Genomic DNA, 22,908 nt, shown 5'->3' on the forward strand with positions numbered 1-22,908 from the left:
CACAAGGATCTCAATAACAGCAGTCCATGATTTTTATCATAAAGCCAAAGTGTTCACAAACACTACTCTGTCGCCCAGTGTGACTCAAAACCTGTTCACACCCCAGTGACAGTTCCTTCCTTCTTGTATCTGATATTGATCACAGCTCAAAGGTGACACCTTGTGTACAACTTGGTGAACTACATTAACATCGACCTCACTTTAGGAAAATGGCTCCCACACATTTTTACACAGGGTGCACTGTAGCTGATTTAATGCTGAGCGTCTTTTGGGTTTACTCCAGGTTTTGAGATGGACAGGGATAATTACATGTGAAATAATAATTACAAAGCTTGAATTCCTGTAGCTATTTGAATTACTCTGCATTTTCCTTCATAGTTCATCCCTGCAAAATTAAACCATTTCATTGTTGCCTCAGATGAAAACATAAACTGAAAATGAATACAGACAATTCAGTGCAATTTAGGATCTTTATCTTTGGTACCTCAGACATTTTTCACCTCAACTAACAGGAACTGATCATTTTCAAGATATACTGTCTCTGTCTTGCCCAATAGCTGACTGTTTCATACCACTATCTACCCACTGTGGCAAAACTAGATGCTCTCAACTGCTGCTGCAAAATGTAAAGGCTCTTCATAAGGGTAATTTAACTTTACTCTAATAGTTGATCTCCAAGGTTAACAGTCAAGCTGTCCCATTAACAGAATAAGCTGGCACGGTGGTGGAGGAAATCCTGAGATAGTGAAATAGCAAGTTTCAGCCTTTATTAGTGCTATTTTATCAGATAATTATTACTGATGCAGTTCTGTTTTATCAGTAATAAACACATCATATGCATCACATTTTATAATATGATCATATGTTATGTTCAAACAAGCAACTGTCTTTCAAATAAATGTGGTGCAGTATATAAAGTAATAGCTATAAAATGCAGTAAATCAAATAGTCCTTCAAAAGTGTGCAGTAGTAACCCACCGAAGCAACATCCTGTCACATTTACTATTCTATTCTGAACGTAGGAGTGTATTTTCATCGCGATCGATTGCACTTTAATGTTTACACTTCTGACCTTTGACTTCGCGTGTACGAGGGACATTTGAAGGCAGCATCAGTCTTTGGAGGAAGGCGGGATCATGTGTCGCAAGCACGGAACGATCCAATCAGCTGTCAGATTCTCACATAGCAACCCCAATCAGCGACGAGGGACTGTCTGGTTGCGAAGGTAGTGGCAGTGTTGGTGTACTGGATGAAGCAAGTGTTTCCTTTGGGTTTGCTTGCTGCTACGTTTAGTAGCATCGCACTGCCGATTTATCTGTTAAGTTTGGCACCTAACTATCAGGCGTTTGATTACCTTGCTCAACAATTCAGTTTCTGCATGTTAATACTGTAAACTAGCCCACGGGGGTGAACGTATCCTTGTCTGAGGAGCATCTTTGACCATAAGTGGAGCACGAAATTACGATGCCATCCCCGATGGAGGGATCTTCCAGAGAAGGTGACCTCTTTACTGTGAAACACGAGCTGAAAAACGGTAAGTTAGCAGCAAGCTGGTTAAACTTTTAACGCAGTCCGTTTTATTTGCTGTTTTTTTCTTTGACGAGACACGTGCCTTGCAGGAATGTTAGCTGCCTAGCTTGGAAGAGTCAACTGTCACTGTCAGTGGGCATTTGTAGTGAGCGCTAACATCAATGTTAACGTGGCTCAAGTCCAAAAATGGCAGAGGAAGGCTAATGTTGGGGCTGACTGTCCTTATTAACTCACGCAAACTAAACGTTACCTAACCATTTCACCCGCGTTAGCTAACTGCTTCTTAATAACCGTGGTCAACCCCGCTAACGTTAATAACATTAGCTTAAGCTAGTTGTTAACGTGTTACAATGCCAAATTAGACCACTGGCATGGTTTTTTGTGCAAGTTTATGGCACTGCCGCCGCCTTGACGTGACATTAATAACTAGACGAGTTGGTTTTTCTGTTTTTGCCCGGATTTGTTCGCGGTCACACCGCTAACTTCTCCTTAGCCAAGGAAGAGCAGACACAGCTGCAGTGCTGTCAGATCCCACGAGTTAGCTTGGTTTCATTCTGCACATTATACATCAAGCACTGTTGGTTCATGAAATCATGCTTGACAAGTAAATTACTCGCACTCCTTGCTGGCCTTGTTCACACCATTCAGCAATACCCTCAAGGTAAAACTGTGACGGTTGTATTAAATCCTGCTGGCTTTTGTTTTGTGTGTGTGTGTGTGTGTGTTTGTGCAATGGAAGTAGTGTTGACATAAACCAGCTGCACCTCAAAACGTGACTCCAGAAGGATCAAGAGGAAGGAAATCCAGTCAAATTTACTGTTGCAGTTCCCAAATCATTATGATTGAGACTTCGGTGGCAAAGTCTCAATCATAATGTTCAGTGAGAAGAGTTGCAGGTCTGCTGATTTAACGCCGAGGGCTGCTGAATGAAGTTGGACACTTCTTCAGCTACAACTGGTTTATAATGACACAGTGCTGCTGTTCAGGCTGCAACATGACTAGGCTGCACCCCCCATTTACTGCCCTGCCCTAAATATGCAGTCATTCTAGTTGTCACTGCTTTTTTTTCTCCCTTTTTTTTTTTGGTATTAAATTTCAAACAGCCTATCAGCTGCTGCACCACTTAACCCTGCTTCTGACCCTTCCTGCAGTATTTGACCCAGTGGAAACAACAGAGCATTTAAAAGGTGCAAAAGGCTGGACCAGTTTTTCACTAAAAAACCTATCTTTGTAAATATGCAGTCGTGCAAAGTCAATATAAAAGTGATCACTGTTGCTTCCTGTCTTAATCTTCATGGCTGCGTTGATGCTGATTCAGATAGTTGTAATCATGTGTTGGATTTTCAGATTTATCACTCAGGAAACCGACCAAAATAGCTTTTTATTTTGATGGACATGCAGACCGAAGAGATTCCTCTTGTCTTGCAGTAAGGCGTCATCTGGCTCGACACTTCTGTCAGTCTATTAATAAACACGCAGAAATCAAACTTGGCCTTGGCGGGGGTGTTATGCAACCTGAACCTCTGACCTCAGATTTGAAGGACGGCATTGTTGCTTCAAAATGACACAGTGTGCACCCTAAGTGCCTAATAGTTGCACTCGCATTTCTTCTTGCGTGTAAGCAGCAGAAAAAGAAAAAATCAAATGAGCCGTTTTAATTGCTCAGTAGCCTATTTTCAGAGTGGGAGACAGAAGGAATGTATTCACTACAATGGACATGCACATCCATCATCATGCTATGCTCAGTCAGCTGTACAGGGACATCGCGATTTAGAAAGACACGAGGAGTCACTGACAATGTGAGCTGAATTCACTGAAGGTGTTTGAAGGGAAATAATGAGTTATTGCTAGCTAATTTAGCAAATTTGCTTGCAGTTGCATGGAGGAATATCTTGTACTTTTGAGAGGGAGTTTAGAAGTATACTGGTAAACATGAAGGAAATTTGCTGATTATGCATGTGTTACATCTGTTGTATTTGTACATTTTAAACAAATTCACTATTGCAAGATGACCAGTGCTACCAGTCTGCTGCTGTGGATCTGCATTCATTTAACCAACAGCAAGATTTTCCTAAATGTGTTTTAAATGGCTGATTCTCCAGTTTAAAGCCCAGCCTTTTCAAATTCATTGTTCTCAAAGCATCAGGGCTCAGGGTCTCTTTGTGTCAAAATGAAATGCAAGAATACATTATTTATGACTCGGGCACAAGCTACAAAACAAAAACTATTGAGGCCTGCAAGGTGATGAAGTATGCCTTATGGCTTCCATGCAACGGCTGCAGTTTTTGTCATCTCCAGCTAAAAACAGCTGACCTGTATAAACGTATTTACCACTTGGCTGTATTAACATTATTAAATAGACCCAAACTTTTTCCCTGATAGGGCCAAACTGAAATTTAATGGTGGGCCACAGGCCAAAAGCAAACTCCTTTTGTGTGAAGATGCAAAATACTTCAAGCATCCCACGTTCTCTCAATTTACTGACATCCTGTGCAAAGTGTCACTCTGCCTCTGAGCTTAAATTATGTAAAAATAATTAACACTAAGAGATCTCCATATTTAAAGAGCACATGACCTCACAATCAATATAATAGCATTAACATTATTTATATATAAAAAATATATATATATATATATATATATTATAATTATTTTTTGCACTAGAAACGTCTGGCTGCTCTTATCGGGCCAACTTTGGCATTGAGAATGTCTGCACCAATTATAACAAGAGGCTGGTCAATTTGTGCTGAAGTGTCACCTTCTGGTATGTTGTATAGAAGGACCAGGATAATATGTATTATACATATAGTACATTTTGAAATCACTTTTTACTACACTCTGCGTTCACTGTTTTAAGTACACAGTATTTTGCCATCATTAGTGAGTGGCTTGCAGGTCATGTTAATTCTCCGATGAGTTGTCCCCAGTAACGTGGCACCAATCTGGGGAAGGTGGGAGATTAATAATGCACCTGCAAAAAGCAATTGCAGGCACAAACTTTAGGGCTGTCAGCGGTGAATAAAAGCATACAATTTCCCATGCTCCAGATAAGCCTCAGTGGAAAAATACCTCATCCGGAAAAAATTCTTTCCTTCTTCTTTTTAAGGTCGAGCTACTCATTGATTTAAAAAAACAAAAAATAGTGAACCTTAAGGGAATACATGTATCGTCTGTAACATGATGTTTATTTTTCTTTGCTGTTTTGTCATTATGTGAATTGAGTGGTTGATTCCCTTGTAATATTTTATGTCTACTCTGACTTCAGCCAACCTGACGGGCCATGTGGAGAGGGTGGGCATTGAAAACTTTGAGCTGTTAAAGGTGCTGGGCACAGGAGGTGAGTAAAGCCTTTAACTGCAGTCTCTCTCTGTGTTGTACAGAACAAGACGTTTAGATGATAGTTTTTCATGTCAGTCCTGCATCTGATATTGTGTGTTTTTGGAATGATAAGCATGTTACACCAAGCATTTCTGTTGAAGCCTATGCCCTGCAGTGAACTTTGCTCTGGTCTTTGTTTATTTTAACCACCAGCATACGGCAAGGTGTTCCTGGTGAGGAAAGTGAGTGGCCATGATGCGGGAAAGCTATATGCCATGAAGGTTTTGAAGAAGGCCACTATTGTACAAAAGGCAAAGACGGCTGAGCACACACGGACGGAGCGGCAAGTGCTGGAGCACATTCGCCAGTCTCCGTTCCTCGTCACACTTCACTACGCCTTCCAGACGGATACCAAACTGCACCTCATACTCGGTTAGGATGTTTTAAATGAAACTGCCTGCCACGCACTGCAGATAGACACTTCTGTGTTATGTTTATACAAGCAAAACAAAAGGTTAATGATTGTCTTTAACACAGTTAGAGATTTTCCCGAACTGAATGTAGAAATACCAGTCACATTATATTATTTTGGATCAAACCTGACATGCATTATATCTTCTATTCTAGATTATGTAAATGGTGGGGAGCTGTTCACACATTTGGTGCAAAGGGTGCGATTTAAGGAGCAAGAAGTAGCCTTGTACAGCGGAGAGATTGCGTTGGCATTAGAGCATCTACACAAGGTAACAGATCCCACACAATCAAGGCCTCTTGTCCTTCCAGGAGTTGTCTATTGCTGTTTACATGCTCTGTCGTTTTCTCATTGCAGCTTGGGGTTGTCTATCGGGACCTAAAACTAGAGAATATTCTCCTGGATTCAATTGGTCATATAGTTCTCACAGACTTTGGCCTCAGTAAAGAATTTGATCAGGTAAAGTATGTCTCAACAGTTTGTGTTAAAGAATGAGTTCACCCAAAATTGAAAATTGCTTCACAGCAAAACAGTGTTGCAAAATTTTTGGGTGATCTTATCCTTTAAAATCTCTTATTTCCTTAAATTATATAATTGTGTATAGAATATGATTTGAGGGCCAGGACATCTCTGTGGTGCCACAATGCTTAATTTACATTGGTATCTTGTGACGCATTTTCCCTTATCAAAAATAATTAGAGCTCTATGGATTGGGATATTGGACTTTTGCCATTTTGGTATTTCAATAATATTTTGATTAATTGTTTAATCCTACCTAATTTCAAATTTTGAATCAAAATTGGCTTATATAACCTAGAAGTTGTCTGGCTTTTCCCTTAAATGCCCACAAAAACTATTTTCTTAATAAGCTGTTTTTCTGTGAGTAATGGGGTCATGCTTGAAAACGCAATTTTCTGCCAGAGTAAGAACTGTTTTGTTTATTTCACACAAGAGAAATCATCCTACGAGCTCTCTTTGCTGGTTTGAAGTGGGCAGACTCAGTTAGGAAAAGCTGCCGTCACAGACTTCCAGATTTTAGCAACATTTGAATCAAAATCTGATAACATTTGTGAAGCTGTTTGATTATGTTGCCAGGCCATTGTCAATCAAATTTGATCCAGCCACACCTGCATAGTCCCGATGAAGCAGATTAGAGTTTTTGAGAGTTAAGCTTCTAATAAATAATGCCTAGAAATCTGTCCTTGTGCATGTGCACGAGAAAAACAAAATGTGAACCCACTCAAAGAAAAACTACTTAATGCGCTATCAGATGTCAGAAAGTCCACGGGGAACCTTTAAATGTTCTAGAGAAACACTTACAGGCATTTTACAACACAGAGAAGACTAAGATCATTTGTATTTTTGATATATTTCGATTCTAAAATATCTCTACTGATGAATTTGCAATTCTTTTTAAAAACAGATGGAAAGGGCATTTTCTGTCTGTGGCACAATTGAATATATGGCTCCAGAAATTGTGGAAGGTGGAGAGTCTGGACATGACAAGGTAATTTGTGGTTTTATGCTGTCATCTATTTGATCAGATCAAGCACCCAATATTCTCTTCTCTGTATTACTGAATGTGCATGCTCTATGAGATTTCTCTTTTAGTCATGAGTAATTACTTTCATGCATTACAGGCGGTGGATTGGTGGAGCCTCGGCGTGTTGATGTACGAGCTTCTAACTGGTGGATCACCCTTCACTGTCGACGGAGACGAGAACTCACACACAGACATAGCCAAGTATAGATTCCCCCCCCGATCATCAGCCACAGTTTTCAGCTAGCCTTCAGTTATAATCTCTTTACAACACTGACCATATCTTTCTCACACACCACAGGAGGATTTTAAAAAAGGACCCTCCTTTCCCCAAAGATATGGGACCACTGGCCAAAGACGTGATCCAGCGGCTCCTCATCAAAGATCCAAAGAAGAGACTGGGCTCGGGTCCTAATGGAGCGGAGAATGTAAAAAAGCACCCGTTTTACCAGGTGGATCTCATTGCCTGTCTCGACTCTTCCACAATATTTAGAAAAGCTAAATGGCAGGATGGGCTTTACTATACATAATGGGGCTGCTTTGAGTGTGCAGCATTTAGGGAAACTGAGTGTTTGTATAAGCTTTGTTGATAAGGATGGGAATGAACCATAATGTTTGTCTTTATTTAAACTCACTGTAGAAAATTAACTGGGAGGACCTGGCGGCTAAGAAGGTGCCTGCCCCGTTCAAGCCGGTGATCCGGGATGAGCTGGATGTCAGCAACTTTGCCGACGAGTTCACGGAGATGGACCCCACCTACTCCCCTGCAGCTCTGCCTCAAAACTGCGACCGCATCTTCCAGGTGGGAGGGCGTTGAAGGATATTTCACAGCCCGGCTGCTTTTTGTTGTGACTCATGTTTTTGTTGTTTACAGGCAGGAACATTCCTTTGTGCTCCTTGCAGGTCATTGCACAGGACAGCATTTATATTTGCATGTGCTTTGTGCTGATGTTTGTCTGGGCTTTGGTTGCAGGCACTGTGAAATGTTGACACGGATGAAAAATCGCATTATACATTATGCGCTTTTGTCTGCGACTATATTTGACATACTCCACAGCAATCGAAGTAATCAAGTGAAGTTTTGAATGTCCTCAAAAGGTTGCTGTAAGTCAACATGAGTCTGTCTGTGTGCACTGGTATTCAAATTGACTAAAGAGCCTTTTATTGAAGTAATTGCTGCCATATGCAGCTCTTATTGAAGTAACAGATGTGAATGACTATTTTTGATGTAGCTTTGAACCATAATATGGCCCACAACTCCGTGCCAGCTGATGGCTGTCTGATGTATTGCATGAAATTTCAACTCTGATTGCCTTCTGGATCCTTGAGCTCGGTAGATCAATAGATCCATTAACGGGCTTCTCTCATGGAATAAAAGGTTACACTTTGAGAGCATCACCACGTCTGTCTCGGTTACGCCTTCAGTCTTTGATTGCCAACTTCATCTTGGCTTTTTTCGCTCTCAGCTGCCATTCACATAGTCTGAAATTTTGTGGTCTTTATAATTTGCAAGCCTAGCAATCTCTGAGATAACGACAGCAATCCCAATTTTAAACCGTGCACTTGCTCCCCCACCGTGCCTCACAAAACAAAATTAAAATTGCATTAAGAGTGCCAAGATGTAATTTCACAGCAGAGCAATCAAATATTCAAGCCCGGCAATTTAGGGCATCTCATTCATTCAACATCCATCCTTCCGTCCATCCATGGCTGTCACTACATACCACACAGCTGTGTGTGCGTCGGTGAAAAAGGGAAAGAGAGATTAATGCCAGCTCAAAGCTCTGGGCTCCCCACAGCTGGAATTAAGCAGGCAGCGCTCCACAATGACAGGTCTAACAATAGGAACAGCTGGACAGCCACTGTCACTCACAAATTAACAGAATTGAGTTTATTGTGGCGCTGGCAGGCTGGTGGGACATTTGAAGAAAAAAATCAATATTAAGTTTCATAGCAAATATGGAAATGTATAACAATATTAAGTGTCTATAAATTCCAGTAAGATATAAAATAGAGTGCAATCAGCAGGATTTTAATGCTACAGTCTTTTTTAGTCAGCAATAGATGTTTCCTTTCCCTCTGTCAATGCAGTCCACTGCTCACTTTATGTCTTTGTAAGATGTAAACACCTAGAGTTCACGTGTCTCTGTGTGTAGGGATACTCTTTCATGGCCCCCTCCATCCTGTTCAAGAGGAATGTGGTGATGGACGACCCTGTCCAGCTGTGTGGGGGCTCTGAGAGGCCAGGCTCTGCTGCGGTGGCCCGCAGCGCCATGATGAAGGTAAGATGAATGGACTTGGATCCCCCTGTACAAACACACTTAAGCTAATGGCTGCTGTCACAGACAGATGAGGCTTCTTCCCTCCTCTCCATTCCACTAGATCTTTTTTTTTTCCTACTGTACTTGTTTCATTGCACTCAGATTCAGTTTTCAGACATGAGCCTGTTTATTTGAGGCTGTTTGTGTTTTGTATCTGTGCAACAAAATGCTTTTTAAAAGGGCAGCAGGGCATTGCCTTGTGTGCAAAGCACGTTTTCTCATCAACATCATCATGTTGTATAGATTTTGTGAGGAAATTGAGCTGTTTTAAATATTTGTTATCATATTAGGTATATTAGTAATTCATAGTAATGCTTTTAGTCTTTTAAGGAGTGTTTGATTAATAAAAACAAAGGCAGGAATATTAAATTTAACTGATGTTCACATTAGATTTTGGCTTGCATGTAACCTTGGTCACAGCCTACTTAAATGCTGCTTACACACTTGATAAAAGGGGAAGTTTAAGCTGAGCAGTCAGGCCGCAATGTGCTCCAATAAAAGCCACTCCGCTGTGCTGTTACAGACTGGAAGGTACCTAATAGTCAGTCTTGTCTTGTAGTCATTTTCAATATCTTAACTCGCATCTGGAAAATGTAGATTTTTCCACCACTTAGTTATATGTTGCGACATCTGCCCCTTGCATGCTTCTCTTTTTTTATGCAAATGAAAGTTGCATAACAAGAGAGGTTTACTGGCTTCCTCATGAAATGGTTTTCGTGGACTGCTGCAGATCACTCTGTGCTGATGTACTTAATAAAACAAAAACTTATTATTTAAAACAAATAATAAATACATTAATGTGTTTTGAATTTGAATTTTAAATTTGAATGTTTAGCTTTAACCCAGAACATGATCTGTGTAATGTAAGCCAAGTAGCAGCAGTTCCAGTATTTTTGAGATTTGTGTTACTCTAAAGAATTTTGCACAATATATTTTAATATACAAAATAGTGAAATACATTTTATGACCACTTCATCTCAAACCTAACAGCTTTAAGTTAATTCTTACATTGCAATAACTGGACACCTGCCTCTTAGTTATAATGTATATTTGATCTAACATGTTGTTTTGATCTGCTGTTCCCTCCTGCAGGACTCACCTTTCTATATGAGTTATGAGATGGACTTGAGGGACAGCGTTCTGGGAGAGGGCAGCTTCTCTATCTGCAGACGCTGCACACACAAGAAGACTGGACAGAAATACGCAGTCAAGATTGTCAGCAAGAGGTACAAGCTCAGATGTTTTTGTCAGCCCGGTTGTTTTCGGCTGCGTGATGTTTATTGTTTCACTAGATAAATCAGTTGTTGGCTCTCCTCTTCTCGCTGGCAGAACCTGGACTGCTGTCAGCCAACTCTTAACACAGACTCTTAACAAAGAATGAGATGAGAAATGTTCTGTTAATCTTGTGAATGCAAAATTATGTCATAACATGACTTGATTACATAATATCTCAGATTTTATTTGCTCTATTACTCTGTGTAACGTTGCCAGATGTGGGTTAAATAAATGTAAATACATCTCAGCTCGCAAACCTGGTTGTTTTTGCTGGCAGCTGCTACAAAATAAGCTTTGATCTTGTGTGTTGACTGCAGTCCTACACAACAAATATCATGACGTGAAAAGAGTAACCCTCGCTGGAGCAATCCGATACAAACACATGTTCCTGAAATTTGGATAGCCTTGTTTGGAAAGTAAACACTCAAAATTGGGCAAAACTTAATCTATAAGGTTAAACGTTTCCCAAAAAATATTTTATATCACATTCCTCGATATTCTCCCCAAATTGTAATGCAGTTTGCACCATTCATTACCACACTGACATTATCCTGAAAAAACCTGACAAAAACCTGCTAAATGATACAAACACTGCCCTCTGAAAAGTCCATTTCTCACCCTGCTGCGTATGTGTGTATTCATGTTGTAGTTCGTGACACTTATCTGGCCTCCTGCTTGTGTTTGCTACAGGATGGAGGCACAGACTCAGCGGGAAATAGCAGCCCTGAAGCTCTGCGATGGCCACCCTAACATTGTCAAGCTACATGAAATTTACCATGACCAGGTAAGGCTGACTGCAGCGGTTACATTTGCCACCATAAATTCTGTTTTGCATGGCTCTCTGAGGAGCCTGTGGGGACTGCAGCCTTATTAAGTCCTGGAACTGGAACGGGGCAGATTAATGGGGAAGCTTGAAGCCCTCGAGGTCTGTCTCTGTCTCTTCATGTATTGTCCCATAAGCATCTCTCCGTGTGCTTGATATTTCACACCAAACGTGTTTTTAAAACTGCAGCTGGACAAACATCCATTTTGCAACACTGAATAAAAAACCCAGATTTACTTGTGTTGCTAATCGAGCCGCGCTCTCAAACCAAACTAAGTGTGCATGTGTTCCAACTGAAGCTTACCTCGGTTATTTGGAAGGTGTGCCCGTGTGGCTGACTGTGTACAGGTTCATTAGCCCCGGTCCTTCAAGCCTAGGAGCACCACTTTAGTCCTGATGAGCTCAGTGGGGTTATTACTGTACCTCAGAGGCCTGTGACCCAGATCAAAGCAGCGCTGCCTCGCCTCTCCTCAGCCGAGTCCTGCCTTTGTTCCACAGACCCAGCACTAATGAGAAACTCTACCCCGCTGCCCAGACACATTATTCCCTTCCCAATTTGTTTGGCCCCTTTCACTTTTACTCAATACCATTATGGTTTGATCTCACCATCATGGGATCAGGGACGTTTTTGCCATATCAATTATGCAACAAATAAAATTCTCATCCACCATTTTACATGTTAACATCCAGTTGTTTTCAACTTGCAGTTCAAGCTGTGAAAGCATTAGCAAACACTTTTCACTATTTGTTTAACTGCAAAACTTATAACAAAGAATAATGGTTAGAAATGGGTATAACAATGAGAAGCGTAAATATACTGTGTGTGTGTTTGTTGTAGCTCCACACGTACCTGGTCCTGGAGCTGCTCGGTGGAGGTGAGCTGCTGGAGAGGATCCGCAGAAAGCAACATTTCAGTGAAACTGAGGCCAGCCGCATCATGAGAAAACTGGTGTCGGCAGTCAGTCACATGCACGACGTAGGAGTGGTGCACAGAGACCTTAAACCGGAGGTATTGGACGTATACTCGGCAAGAAATTCTTTTCTCTCTGAGCACAGTCTTTGTGATGAATACAGACACACAGGATCATAAGCATTTCAAACTGAATTACTGTGTTTTTCTGAACTTAGTGTGATCTGTCGCATTGTCATTGTGACTGTGCAATCTTCTGCACAACAAGAGTAAAATTGTTTGACCCTAACATGGGTCAAAAGAGCCTGGTCAGACAAGTCTTGATGTCCAATTTAGCGAGCTCTTGAGTGGACCAGTTTTGCAGAGCAGAAAGAAATGATTGCTGTCCGTCTCTTGAATTGCTTCGTAGAACCTGCTCTTCACAGACGAGAGTGAGAACTCCGAGATAAAAATCATAGACTTTGGCTTTGCTCGCCTCAAACCGCCAGACAATCAGCTCCTGAAGACTCCCTGCTTCACGCTGCAGTACGCAGCACCAGAGATACTCAAATATGACGGCTACGATGAGTCCTGCGACCTGTGGAGTCTGGGGGTCATTCTGGTGAGTGGGTGTGGGACGACTGACTGATGGATTATCATTCATTATTCAACTTAAGATTATCCTTAGAGTAAATACACTTATCAGCAGCCTGTAATCGTAGCACTTCTCCAGGTGTGTTATTTTAGGGTTAGGGTAACAGCAGTTTAAACAGAAATTGTAAACATAACAGAAACGAAGCTGATAACAGCTTTTGAAATGTGAATGCTTGTGTGTTGAGTGTTTGTGTGTTGAGTGTTTTCAAATTTCAGAATTTATAATGTACATAATAATAATTTATAATTCACTTATAAATTCACATGGTAAGGTCAAAGAAAGTACATTATACATCATGACTTAACTAACATTATCAGATATTTTGACCCTTGAACCCAGTAAGCACCCAATGTTTGCTTTGTGCTATTTAATATTTAATATTTGATATCTTCAGGTCAAAAGTAACTGAGGATACTCACAGCATATTTCCTAACATCATAATTAAGTTTTTGGTTTCATGACATTTATGCCACTCAGTCAGGGATAGGACCGAATAACAGATCATTGATTAGCCCTATTCAGGAGCATCATTCTTTGTGCCTGCACAGTCGCATTGGAAGTATATCCCTCACTTCCCACAATGCTCCAGGAAAGTGACCTGATTATAAATTTATGATTTTTAAAAATCTTTTCCAAAATCCACAGCTCCGAGCTCCACTTTAAAGTTGTTTTTCATAATACTGTTAACTGGAGCATTTCTCAAACCAAATGTTTAATCATGAGCTCTACACAGTGTTGATTTGTTGATGTTATCGAGTTTATGGATTCAAAATTTGCTGCAGGCCGTTCTGATTAAGCAATCAGCTGTTATTTTAACTGATTTGGGCTTTCAGAATATGTGTGTGTGTGTGTTTATGTGTGTGTGTGTGTGTGTGTGTGTGTGTGTGTGTGTGTGTGTGTGTGTGTGTGTGTGTGTGTGTAAAGGGTGTTTTTACATGTCAGTGTGCACATGTATGCATGCATGTGTGTGCATGTTCTATTACATCTGTTTTGCATGATATTCATCTCCCTCTCATGTTCTGCGCTGCTGCTGTCAGCATCCTGTGGTGAGCTGACACACTTTAAGGCTCACCACGGAGTGAAGAGCAACCAGCCCGGCTCTCAGAGCTGGTTAAGCCACGCTCACATGAGACGGTACTTCCCGGCAGCGGAAATGTCATCCTAATTCGACCTTTTTCTGCACAGAGGAGGAAAATTAAAAGGAGAGGTAGAGAGGAGATGGAGAGGGCACACACACAGGAGGGGGTGGAGAGTTTAGAGAGAGATTTCTGTCCTCGGCCAGTCATCCGTACAGAGCCTGGACTCCCTTGTGCAAGTGTTGTTTTGCACCGTCGCCCCCTGGGGGGACATGGGTGTAGTGTGCCTCATGGAGCTTTGATGAAATGGCTACTGACAAGCCGTGTGCCCAATGCCCTGGAAGCAAAGTGAGCCAACACAGAGAGGGAGGGAGAGAGCAGGCACGACAGATCCTCCACCGCCAAAAGGGCTGTTCCCGACTACTGTCATTTTAATGAGAAATCTGAGGGCAGATATAAACAGGCCAAGGTGAGCGCATCCTGTTCATTCGGCTGAGCACAAACCGCTCTTCTGTTTAATGCTGGTTTAACCTTGGTCAACAACATGCAGAATAACAATTGAAAAATGTGGACAGTCGTGATTGGTTAAGAGCTCTTCTAAAGCATGTTGATATGTTTTAACACCGGTGCCTTTACTTACCTAGCTCATCGTAGGGAACGTGATAGTCAGGTAGCATTTCCAGTGTGGATATTTAGACATGCAAACTGTCGCGGCAGTATAACAGCAGCTTGTGTGTTGCCCCTCTGTTTGCAGTACACCATGCTGTCTGGCCAGGTGCCTTTTCAGTGTCAGGAGAAGAGCCTGACTCACACCAGTGCTGAGGAGATCATGAAGAAAATCAAACACGGGGACTTCTCGTTTGAAGGCGAGGCCTGGAGAAATGTGTCCCAGCAGGCCAAGGACCTTATACAAGGTGAGGATGGAAACGACTGATTTAATGTGTTGTTAAATCCAATGCGTTGAACTTTGCTAGAAGTTTTTTTTTTTTATTCACAAGATGTAAGATCAGATGTCATGTCACGTTGAGACTGTGGTTTACAGTACATTTTAATTATGTTACTGACAAAAGATTTAATCGGCTAAGATACTGGTCAGCATTTGCTGGTCCCATCTTCCTCAGTGTAAGTATTTGCAAGTATTTGTAAGTAGTTTCTTTGTCATTTATAACATTAAATGAAGAGTCTTTGGATTATGGACAGTTGGTCGGACAAAAGACGCAATTAGAAGATGTTATTTTGGCCTAAGTGATTAATTTTGGATAATGAAAGAAATCGTTAAACCATACAAATTACAGGTGTTATCATACCTGTAACAGATTAAGATTCATAGAGTGTCTTATCATGAATGAGCATTTTATGTGTTGTTCATGTCATTATAATTGAAAATACAGGTCCGATATTCAGATGTGAATGATTCTTAACAGCATCAAGCATTCCAAGCTTAAAATTCAGTTGTTGTTTGTTTCTGTTTCAAAAGACCTGTCAGTCAGCCACCCACACAGTGTCCGCAATGTCTGAGCTTCCTGAAGTAGAAATCACTTCCTCTCTGTGGCTCACCTCCTCACTCTCGTATTAAGAGCGCTAAAGGTAATTATCTGTGTCTCGTTTCCTGCAGAGCTGCTGACGGTGGACCCAAACAAGAGGATTAAGATGTGTGGCCTACGCTATAATGCCTGGCTGCAGGACGACAGCCAGCTGTCCTCCAACCCGCTCATGACCCCGGACATTCTCGGCTCCTCCACTGCCTCCGTCCACACCTACGTCAAAGCTACCTTTAATGTACGAAATGAGTGCATGCTTGTTTCAGATTTAGGTCAGGAATATGGGACTTTTGGGGTTCCTGTTGTGAAGGTTGGGTTGTACTGAACATCTGTAGTTCAAGTGTGTTAGGAGGTGAATTGTCCAAAGTATAGTTGAAATGATCTGTCGATTAAGCAGAAAATCTCTTAACTATTTTGATAAACTATTAATCCCTTAATTAATTTTTCAAGCTGAAATACTAGACATAGTTCCAAACTCTCAGTTTTGAGGTTTCACTTCATCGTATGTGATAGTAAAATGACATTTTTGGTTTTGAACTGTTGGATCAGTGTATCCATTTGAAAATGAATAATTGAGAGAATTCTTATTGACTGACTCACCAGTCCCCCTTTTTGTTTTGTTTTTTGTCCCAGGCATTTAACAAATGTAAGCGGGAAGGTTTCCGCCTGCAGACAGTGGACAAGGCTCCGCTAGCCAAGAGGAGGAAGATGAAAAAGACAAGTACCAGCACAGAGACCCGCAGCAGCTCCAGTGAGAGCACCCACTCTTCATCCTCCTCCTCCCAGTCTCAGGAGAAGTCTTGCGACACCAACCCGCAGCCCTCCAACAGCACGCCTGTCAACACACCCGTGCCGCTGGGAACAGACTCTGAGAACCAACCGGCACACCCAGCCTTTGACTTCTCAGAAGGACAGTGAGGCAGCGAGAGGAAAAAGGGAGATTCAGATAGTTTCATGAACAGCAGGATGGCTCGGACCAGCGTAGAGACAGCTCTCCTCTTTCTCTCTGTCCCTGGCAGCTCTCTGCCTCTGGCTCAATTGCATGGACCTCCGCAAGTCTCCAAAACCAAGCATGCAGCAGGAGCAGCAACCGTCACCTCAATATCAATCAATCATCACTAGCAATAGCCTATCCTTTCTTTCTCTCTCACTTTCACACACAGACTGTATCAATCAGGGACTGGACCAGGAAGATGTTGTCACCGGTGTCCAAAATGAAAAGGGCTGCCCCACTGCCCCAGGTCCAGACAGACAATGGAGAGACATCTTTAGTCTCATCGTGAAATCACAGCTCAATCTGTCCGCTGCGTTTACCCGTCTTTGTCCATGCCTCCAGAGGTTTTAAAGGGAAAGTCGTAGTGTTTACACCATGGATGCTTTGTATTTTTATGTCAAAGGGAGAGAGAAAATGCAACGTGCAGCAGCGCTAACATTACGTGGGTCCACTTCTCTTTTCTGGGAAGTCTCTGCAAGGTTGAGCAGGGTATTTATATATGTGAATTTTACAGACTGAATTTATTTATGATAAGCTATATTGTTAACTTATTTATGGTTCAGACTGATCTGAAAAGAAATAATGGATACAGTGAGTCTTTTAAAAAAAGAGAGACATTTTGTGTATGTGTGTATTTTTCCCTATCAGCTCTAAAGACTGTTTTCATGTAGTCTGGTGGTTGTTCATACATCTTTGTAATCATCATACAGACATCAGTGCTTCAAGTAGATTACTGAGACACAGTTATGTAGATAATGTAAGATTATATTGGGCAAGAAGAGATTAACACCATTACTGCTTAATGGTGTTGAAGGGGTGCAGAATTATTTATGGAGGCTGTTGGATTTTTTAGATTGAACTGTGTCCCTCAATCAAAAAATGTCCTTGTTTTTAGGATTAAAGAAGCAACATCTTTTCGTAGGAACAACCAAATGTGGATGTAGTATGTTCAGCCAAATCTGTTGATTTATTGTTGTATGGGGAGTACTGCTGCCTGTGGGGATGTGACCCCACAAGAAGAGCTATATTTAGACTTATTTTTGCCTCTGATGTGGGAGCAGGACTACTTCAAGGCTCAGCATCGCTGCTGTTCCACATTCTCTGATCCTTAAGTCAGTATATTTAGCCCAGCAGCGGATTTGCCTTGTGTGGTATAGGACTTAATTGTCTCTTTGTCGCTACAACCAATTGGATTGAGCAGAATGGCCCAAATGGAAAATTTGGATCGGCTTAGTGTCAAGGTGAACCTGTAAAGACGTTTGTGGTCAAGAGATCCCAGATGCCAAAGGGCAGCTTCAAGTGGCTTCCTCTTCAGATGAGACTAAATTATTTTAAAATGGAAAGGTTTATGTGCCAAAAAATGCATTAAATCAGGTAATGGGTGGTGATAATACATTACAACACTATTTTAATGCAATATAGTGCAAAAATGTTTTAAAAATCGACCCTTTATGAAAACATCAAGTTCCTCAAACAAACACTCCTTTAACTTTTGACACCATCCCTTGCTCTATTTACCATGTTGTACTGCATGACTGAAACGGTGATCTTTGCACCGTGTGACAGCTCTCATTTTGAGGCAGATATCTGGTTCATATCAAGTCTCCCAGTGCATGATGTAAACTGAAACATCAGCCTCTTCTTTTTTATTTGTTTTAATGGGCTTTCTTGGCAGATTCTTACTTGATTTTAATGTGAGTTTGTTTACTTGCACATTTTGAATATCCCCCGATTTGATTCGGGTGTTTGAAGTCATGCTATTTGAGGTGTGATTGATGTAAACACCGAAACCCCTTTTTACAAAAGCCTGAATATTGTAATGTTCTAATGTTACAATACTGGTGTTGGCCAGGATAGTTAGGCAAGTAAATGCCATGCTCTGTGAATTGTGTTTTTTGCAAGTATGTGTTAGTGTGTGTCCATGGTTAATAGTTGGAGTATTTGTGTTCAGTATGTGAAGCTGACTAGAAACAGTTTCTCCAAATTCTTAGTTGGACTACTGTGTGCATTGAAATACACTCCTTCATCTTCTTCCATTTGAATGCACTCTGAATCTGAACCAAAGCATTAACTTCAAGGTAGCTGCTCTAAGCTGCATGAGATATTTCCTTTCATGCAAATATGCAAAGAAATGCTTCATATATCACAGTTTCTGTTTGTTTTTTGTCCAACTGGTGAACTCTGTGTAGACGTGTCTGATGATTATGTAACTGTGTACAGTGTGTTTCTTCAGAGACTCTTCATACGATCTATAATATCCATATCCTGCCGTTATCATGCTTGAAACTATGCATCTCTTTTCGCTGTTGTGTTGCTTTCACCATTTCAAAAAGACCTCCGCAAATGGGTCCAAACATAATGCTTAGAAGGGCGCAACTTGATGTACATATAGTGTACTTTTAGTCTCATGGCATCAGCCACAAATAACAAGGTCTGAGCCATTGGTGTATGAAAAGCTGGAATCCTTGGAGCTAAACACTTCAAAGCTCTTGTCTAACTTAGTTCGCATGAGTTCCCCGTTGCTGCCTCATTAAGCCTCCTTTCTTTTGTTTGGGTGTATTAATAGCTCAAGTGGAGGAAGAGGAAAAGTGTCCTATATTGAGCTCCCCTCTGGGAGCCGGGCTCTATTAGCTGATGTACTGCAGTGCTGTTTGTTCCAAAGAAAATACCGTACTCCACTCACTGCCTCTGTGGGACCCAGCTCACTTGTTTGTAGGGAAAATAACAGAGTATCACAGGAAAGGGTTTCTTTAGAACCAACGTCTCTTGTGGCTGATTTTCAAACTAGGCTTTGCCCCTTTGATGAACAACGTTCAGTGTGCTACTATGAGGAAGATGGAGGAAGGGAGGCCAGTTGTGATTTGCCATCCTTTTGTCTATTTTGTAGGTTGGATTGAAATTTGAATGGAAGTTCCTTTTCTGCCTACCGTGCTTCCTCTGTTTGACTTCCCATCTGATTAACTAAACCTTTCAACCTTTTAGCAACATGAATAAGAGGGCTCGTGATTTGAACTGTTTTATATAAACCAGTGTCTGCTGTTGTGCGTTTTAGAGTCAAAGGATTGGACTTCCTGTGTCCTTCTGTCACGTACAGTATGTGCTTTAGAGACAGATGTGGGTACCAAAGCTGAAAGTGATTGTATTATGTCTGATCTGTGTTCAGTTGTTGGACAGATGCCGTGGCTGTTGTGGCTCTTTTTTGCCGGTATGGATTATACGGAGCTGTCCGCGGTGCTGAAGTGGCCAAACCTCTGGTGATGCTGCAGAAACAAGTGGCTTCCCACAATGACCTGTAATAATGTGATCCTTTAAAGCAGTGTTTACTAACCAGGAGCACTTGTGCAGTTGCCAGGGGAGGGACAATTTTAAGAAGTAGAAATTGTGCTAAAGAGGAAAACAAGCCAACAAATTGGTTTACAAATGGGTATGAGGCTGGTCTTAAAGGGGAACGCTTCAGAGGGAGCTGTGTGAAGTGTGGTAAGTTGCCTCGAGTGATGTCAATTGAATCAGCATTGTTTGCAAATGACAAAAATCTGGGGTTGAGGTGTTAGAAAGACAAGACTTCTGTGGCACACTTAGTTGCTCGAGGCTGCGTTAGCCGCATTTAGCATGACACCCCTGAATCTCCAACCGTACTGTTGCCGCTTGAGTTGCTCTGTTACGTAGGTTTTGAAAGAGAGTGCGAGTAAAAATAAAGTTTATATGTGCATCGATTTTGATCATTTTTAAGACGGTCCGTCATGACTCAGTTGATGTTATAGGAGTGTCATTTAAATCAGTGGAGTCCTCTTTACAGTTTTCATGAAACTAAAAGTTACAATAAGGTGACTGTGAATGACACAGCTTTCACCAACCTGAGACTGTTGTAACACCTGCTGTGATTGAGAGTGGGTGGTTGAAATACCCAGCTTGTGGTAGTAGTATCAATGCAAAATTAACCAAATCTACTGTAAAAATAGAGAAAACCTGAACATCAACAATTCCAGGATCATAATGTCTTGTATGTAAAAAAATAAAAATAAAAAAAATAATAGAAACTGAACAGTTTGATATAATGAATATTGTTAAATTACATCCAGATTTATATAAACTTTTATAGGACTGTTGGGTAACTTTGGACAAAGAAGTGCGGGAACCAAACAAAAACACAGTAGTCATAGGAAGCTTTTTTTCTGTGAGGAAGTAGTTTTAAAGAAGAACATGATGGTGAATGCAAATATCGCCTATTAAGTCCAATGACAAGTTTTCTAGCTTTACTTCCTGGTTATGTGGCCCACTGAATATGCGCAGTAGGGATTCTCCGTGAGTTCCTGCTTGGCCCGTAGACCTTACATTGTGATGAAGTGACAGGGTCAAAAATTCAAAATAGGTGAAGTCAACTGACCTTGTTTGTAGTTTGAGGTGTCCTGTCAACAGTTTTACAACGTCTCTTTTATAAAGGTGGTCCTCTTGGGCCACAGTGAGATATTTAGCGGCCACTTGGATAAATTGAACGCAAGGCTGAGTGGCGTCCCCATATCCAAACCTAAGAAATAGGTTCCTGGTTTACAGTTCGGTGTGTGGATTATCAAAAGTACAGTATTACAGTAAAATACAGTATAAATGTGATTTTTCAATAGGGGAAGCATCACACAACAGCTGTTTCATTGATCATTATGCTACAGCCGGGCCACGTTAAATTAAAGCCTGATAGAATTCACTGTAAAAAAAATATTGGAATTTGTGTGAACTGCCCCTTTAATGATCCAAACCATTAACCCTGCCAGAGAAGGACATGATCAGCTACAGAATGGCACTGTTGTCTTTCTCAGAAACACTTTAGCATGTCGACACCCGGGACTTTGTGTCTTATTTGAATTTATTAGGTTTACTCTGGTGTCAGCAGGGATTAAAGCTAAATGAACAGGCTGTAGCATTTTGTTTTTATCGAGGGAAACATCGATGCTTTTCGCCTACACAAGTTGTAAGGGATGTCAGTCAGTGCTCATGCCAACCTGCAACTTAAGGCATTATCATCGTCCTCATTCTCGCCATCATGCATGTGCTACTGCTCGGTTCCTGTCAGTATTTTCATTGATTCTTGTCATATCCTTGTCATATTGTGACTGAAGCGTGTCAAAAAGTACTGTAGCAGTGAATCCCTTTTGAGATTGGTCAGTATTAAACTGTTTCAAAACACGCAATCAAGCTTTAAGGGCAAAACTTTGCACTTGTATGTTATTTTAATCATGCAATTGAACTTTTTTTTTGTAATGGAAGGAAAACTGTCCTTTTTGACTTTGTGCAGGTCCAGATGTTTCAGCTTGTTCATCCGTCTGTCTGTGTTGATGGCTTTTGTCCAACATTTCTAAGACAATACTAAAATATGAACCTCAACACCGGATAGTACTTGTACTGCAAGGATACACCATGTGCATACCTGCTTTTTTAGGGCACTGTGAACATCATTCAGGTCTTTAGGCACACCATTGATAGTCTGAGGAAAAAACCTTGATTTGCTTCAATAAATGCTTTACTTGCTGGCTGTATACATCTGTACATTTTAATAACCTGATACCGGCCATGATGAGTCTTTTAATCGACCCTTGGCTTCATTGTATTTTCAAGTGTATTTACGTCATTACTGAAGCTATTTTGTGATACCTGGATTTGTGTGTATGAGTTGTCAGAAGGACAATAAATGTACGATTTCCTGTTCATTTATTGATCTTGAGTTATTAACTAAGTAAAAAGCTTTTCATATCTGAAAATATGAGGTACTCTTAATGTAAAAGGCAAGTAAGGAGACATGGAAGCTTTTAATTCCAGCTGGCAGCCTCTAGATGGCAGTGTTTAATAAAGTACCACTTGGAGAGCAGTTTACTGTGCAGCATGAACAGCCTTTAAGATTTATTCATAGATGAGTCAAGTATAAGATTGTGTTAAATATGGTTCAAAATGACGTTTTTCATGTTGTCTAGCAGGACTAGAGATTTATGTCTGTGTACCGGGTCGATTAAATGCATATTTATAACCAAACTAAGATCTTGTGTCTTGAACAGTCAACTGAAAGTACTGTCAAAGTTATATTATTGTTATGCTCTGATTAAAATAGTCATATGCAGTAGACCTGACAAAAAAAAGGTTTCCAGTCTCTTTAAAAAGTGATGCTAGTGCGAGACTGTCCAGCTGGAGATGAGCTGAATGGATATCTGTTATATGGGTCATTAGGGAATTGTTGATCTTTTGTACAGTAATAGCAAATGAGGATTGTTTGTGTCAGTAGATTTTGCCAGATGAAGTGTCATCAACTTCATCTGTGAAGAAATCTTTATTTTAGAAGATGAGGGCTTTTGGGTATTTCAGAAAATATTCATGTTATGCAATAAAAAAAAAATCAAATACTACACATCCTTTCCACTAGGGCTGCAGCTAATGAGCATTTTCTTTATTGATTAATTTTAACATAACTTTCTCTGTTATTTGATTATTTTT

At 40.8% G+C, this 22,908-nt stretch overlaps 1 protein-coding gene across 2 annotated transcripts; it reads left to right on the forward strand.

The window, feature by feature from the left end:
- The first annotated feature begins 1,225 nt into the window (after positions 1-1,225).
- rps6ka5 (ribosomal protein S6 kinase, polypeptide 5) lies at positions 1,226-22,133 on the forward strand. Of its 2 annotated transcripts, XM_084381543.1 has the most exons (17): positions 1,226-1,534; positions 4,796-4,867; positions 5,062-5,280; positions 5,476-5,591; positions 5,678-5,779; positions 6,744-6,827; positions 6,961-7,064; positions 7,162-7,312; positions 7,501-7,662; positions 9,017-9,142; positions 10,274-10,407; positions 11,147-11,240; positions 12,118-12,288; positions 12,599-12,790; positions 14,654-14,813; positions 15,515-15,678; positions 16,074-22,133. In XM_084381543.1, the coding sequence occupies exons 1-17, from the start codon at positions 1,465-1,467 to the stop codon at positions 16,356-16,358; spliced, it is 2,406 nt and encodes an 801-aa protein (XP_084237669.1). In that variant the 5' UTR covers positions 1,226-1,464; the 3' UTR covers positions 16,359-22,133. The 2 variants fall into 2 exon arrangements, with proteins under 2 accessions (XP_084237669.1, XP_084237670.1); XM_084381544.1 differs by lacking the exons at positions 14,654-14,813; positions 15,515-15,678; positions 16,074-22,133 and adding an exon at positions 14,009-14,361.
- Positions 22,134-22,908: the final 775 nt, after the last annotated feature.

This window comes from Pagrus pagrus (genome assembly GCF_965226575.1).
Source record: "Pagrus pagrus genome assembly, chromosome: 18".
Classification (NCBI taxonomy): Eukaryota; Metazoa; Chordata; class Actinopteri; order Spariformes; family Sparidae; genus Pagrus; species Pagrus pagrus.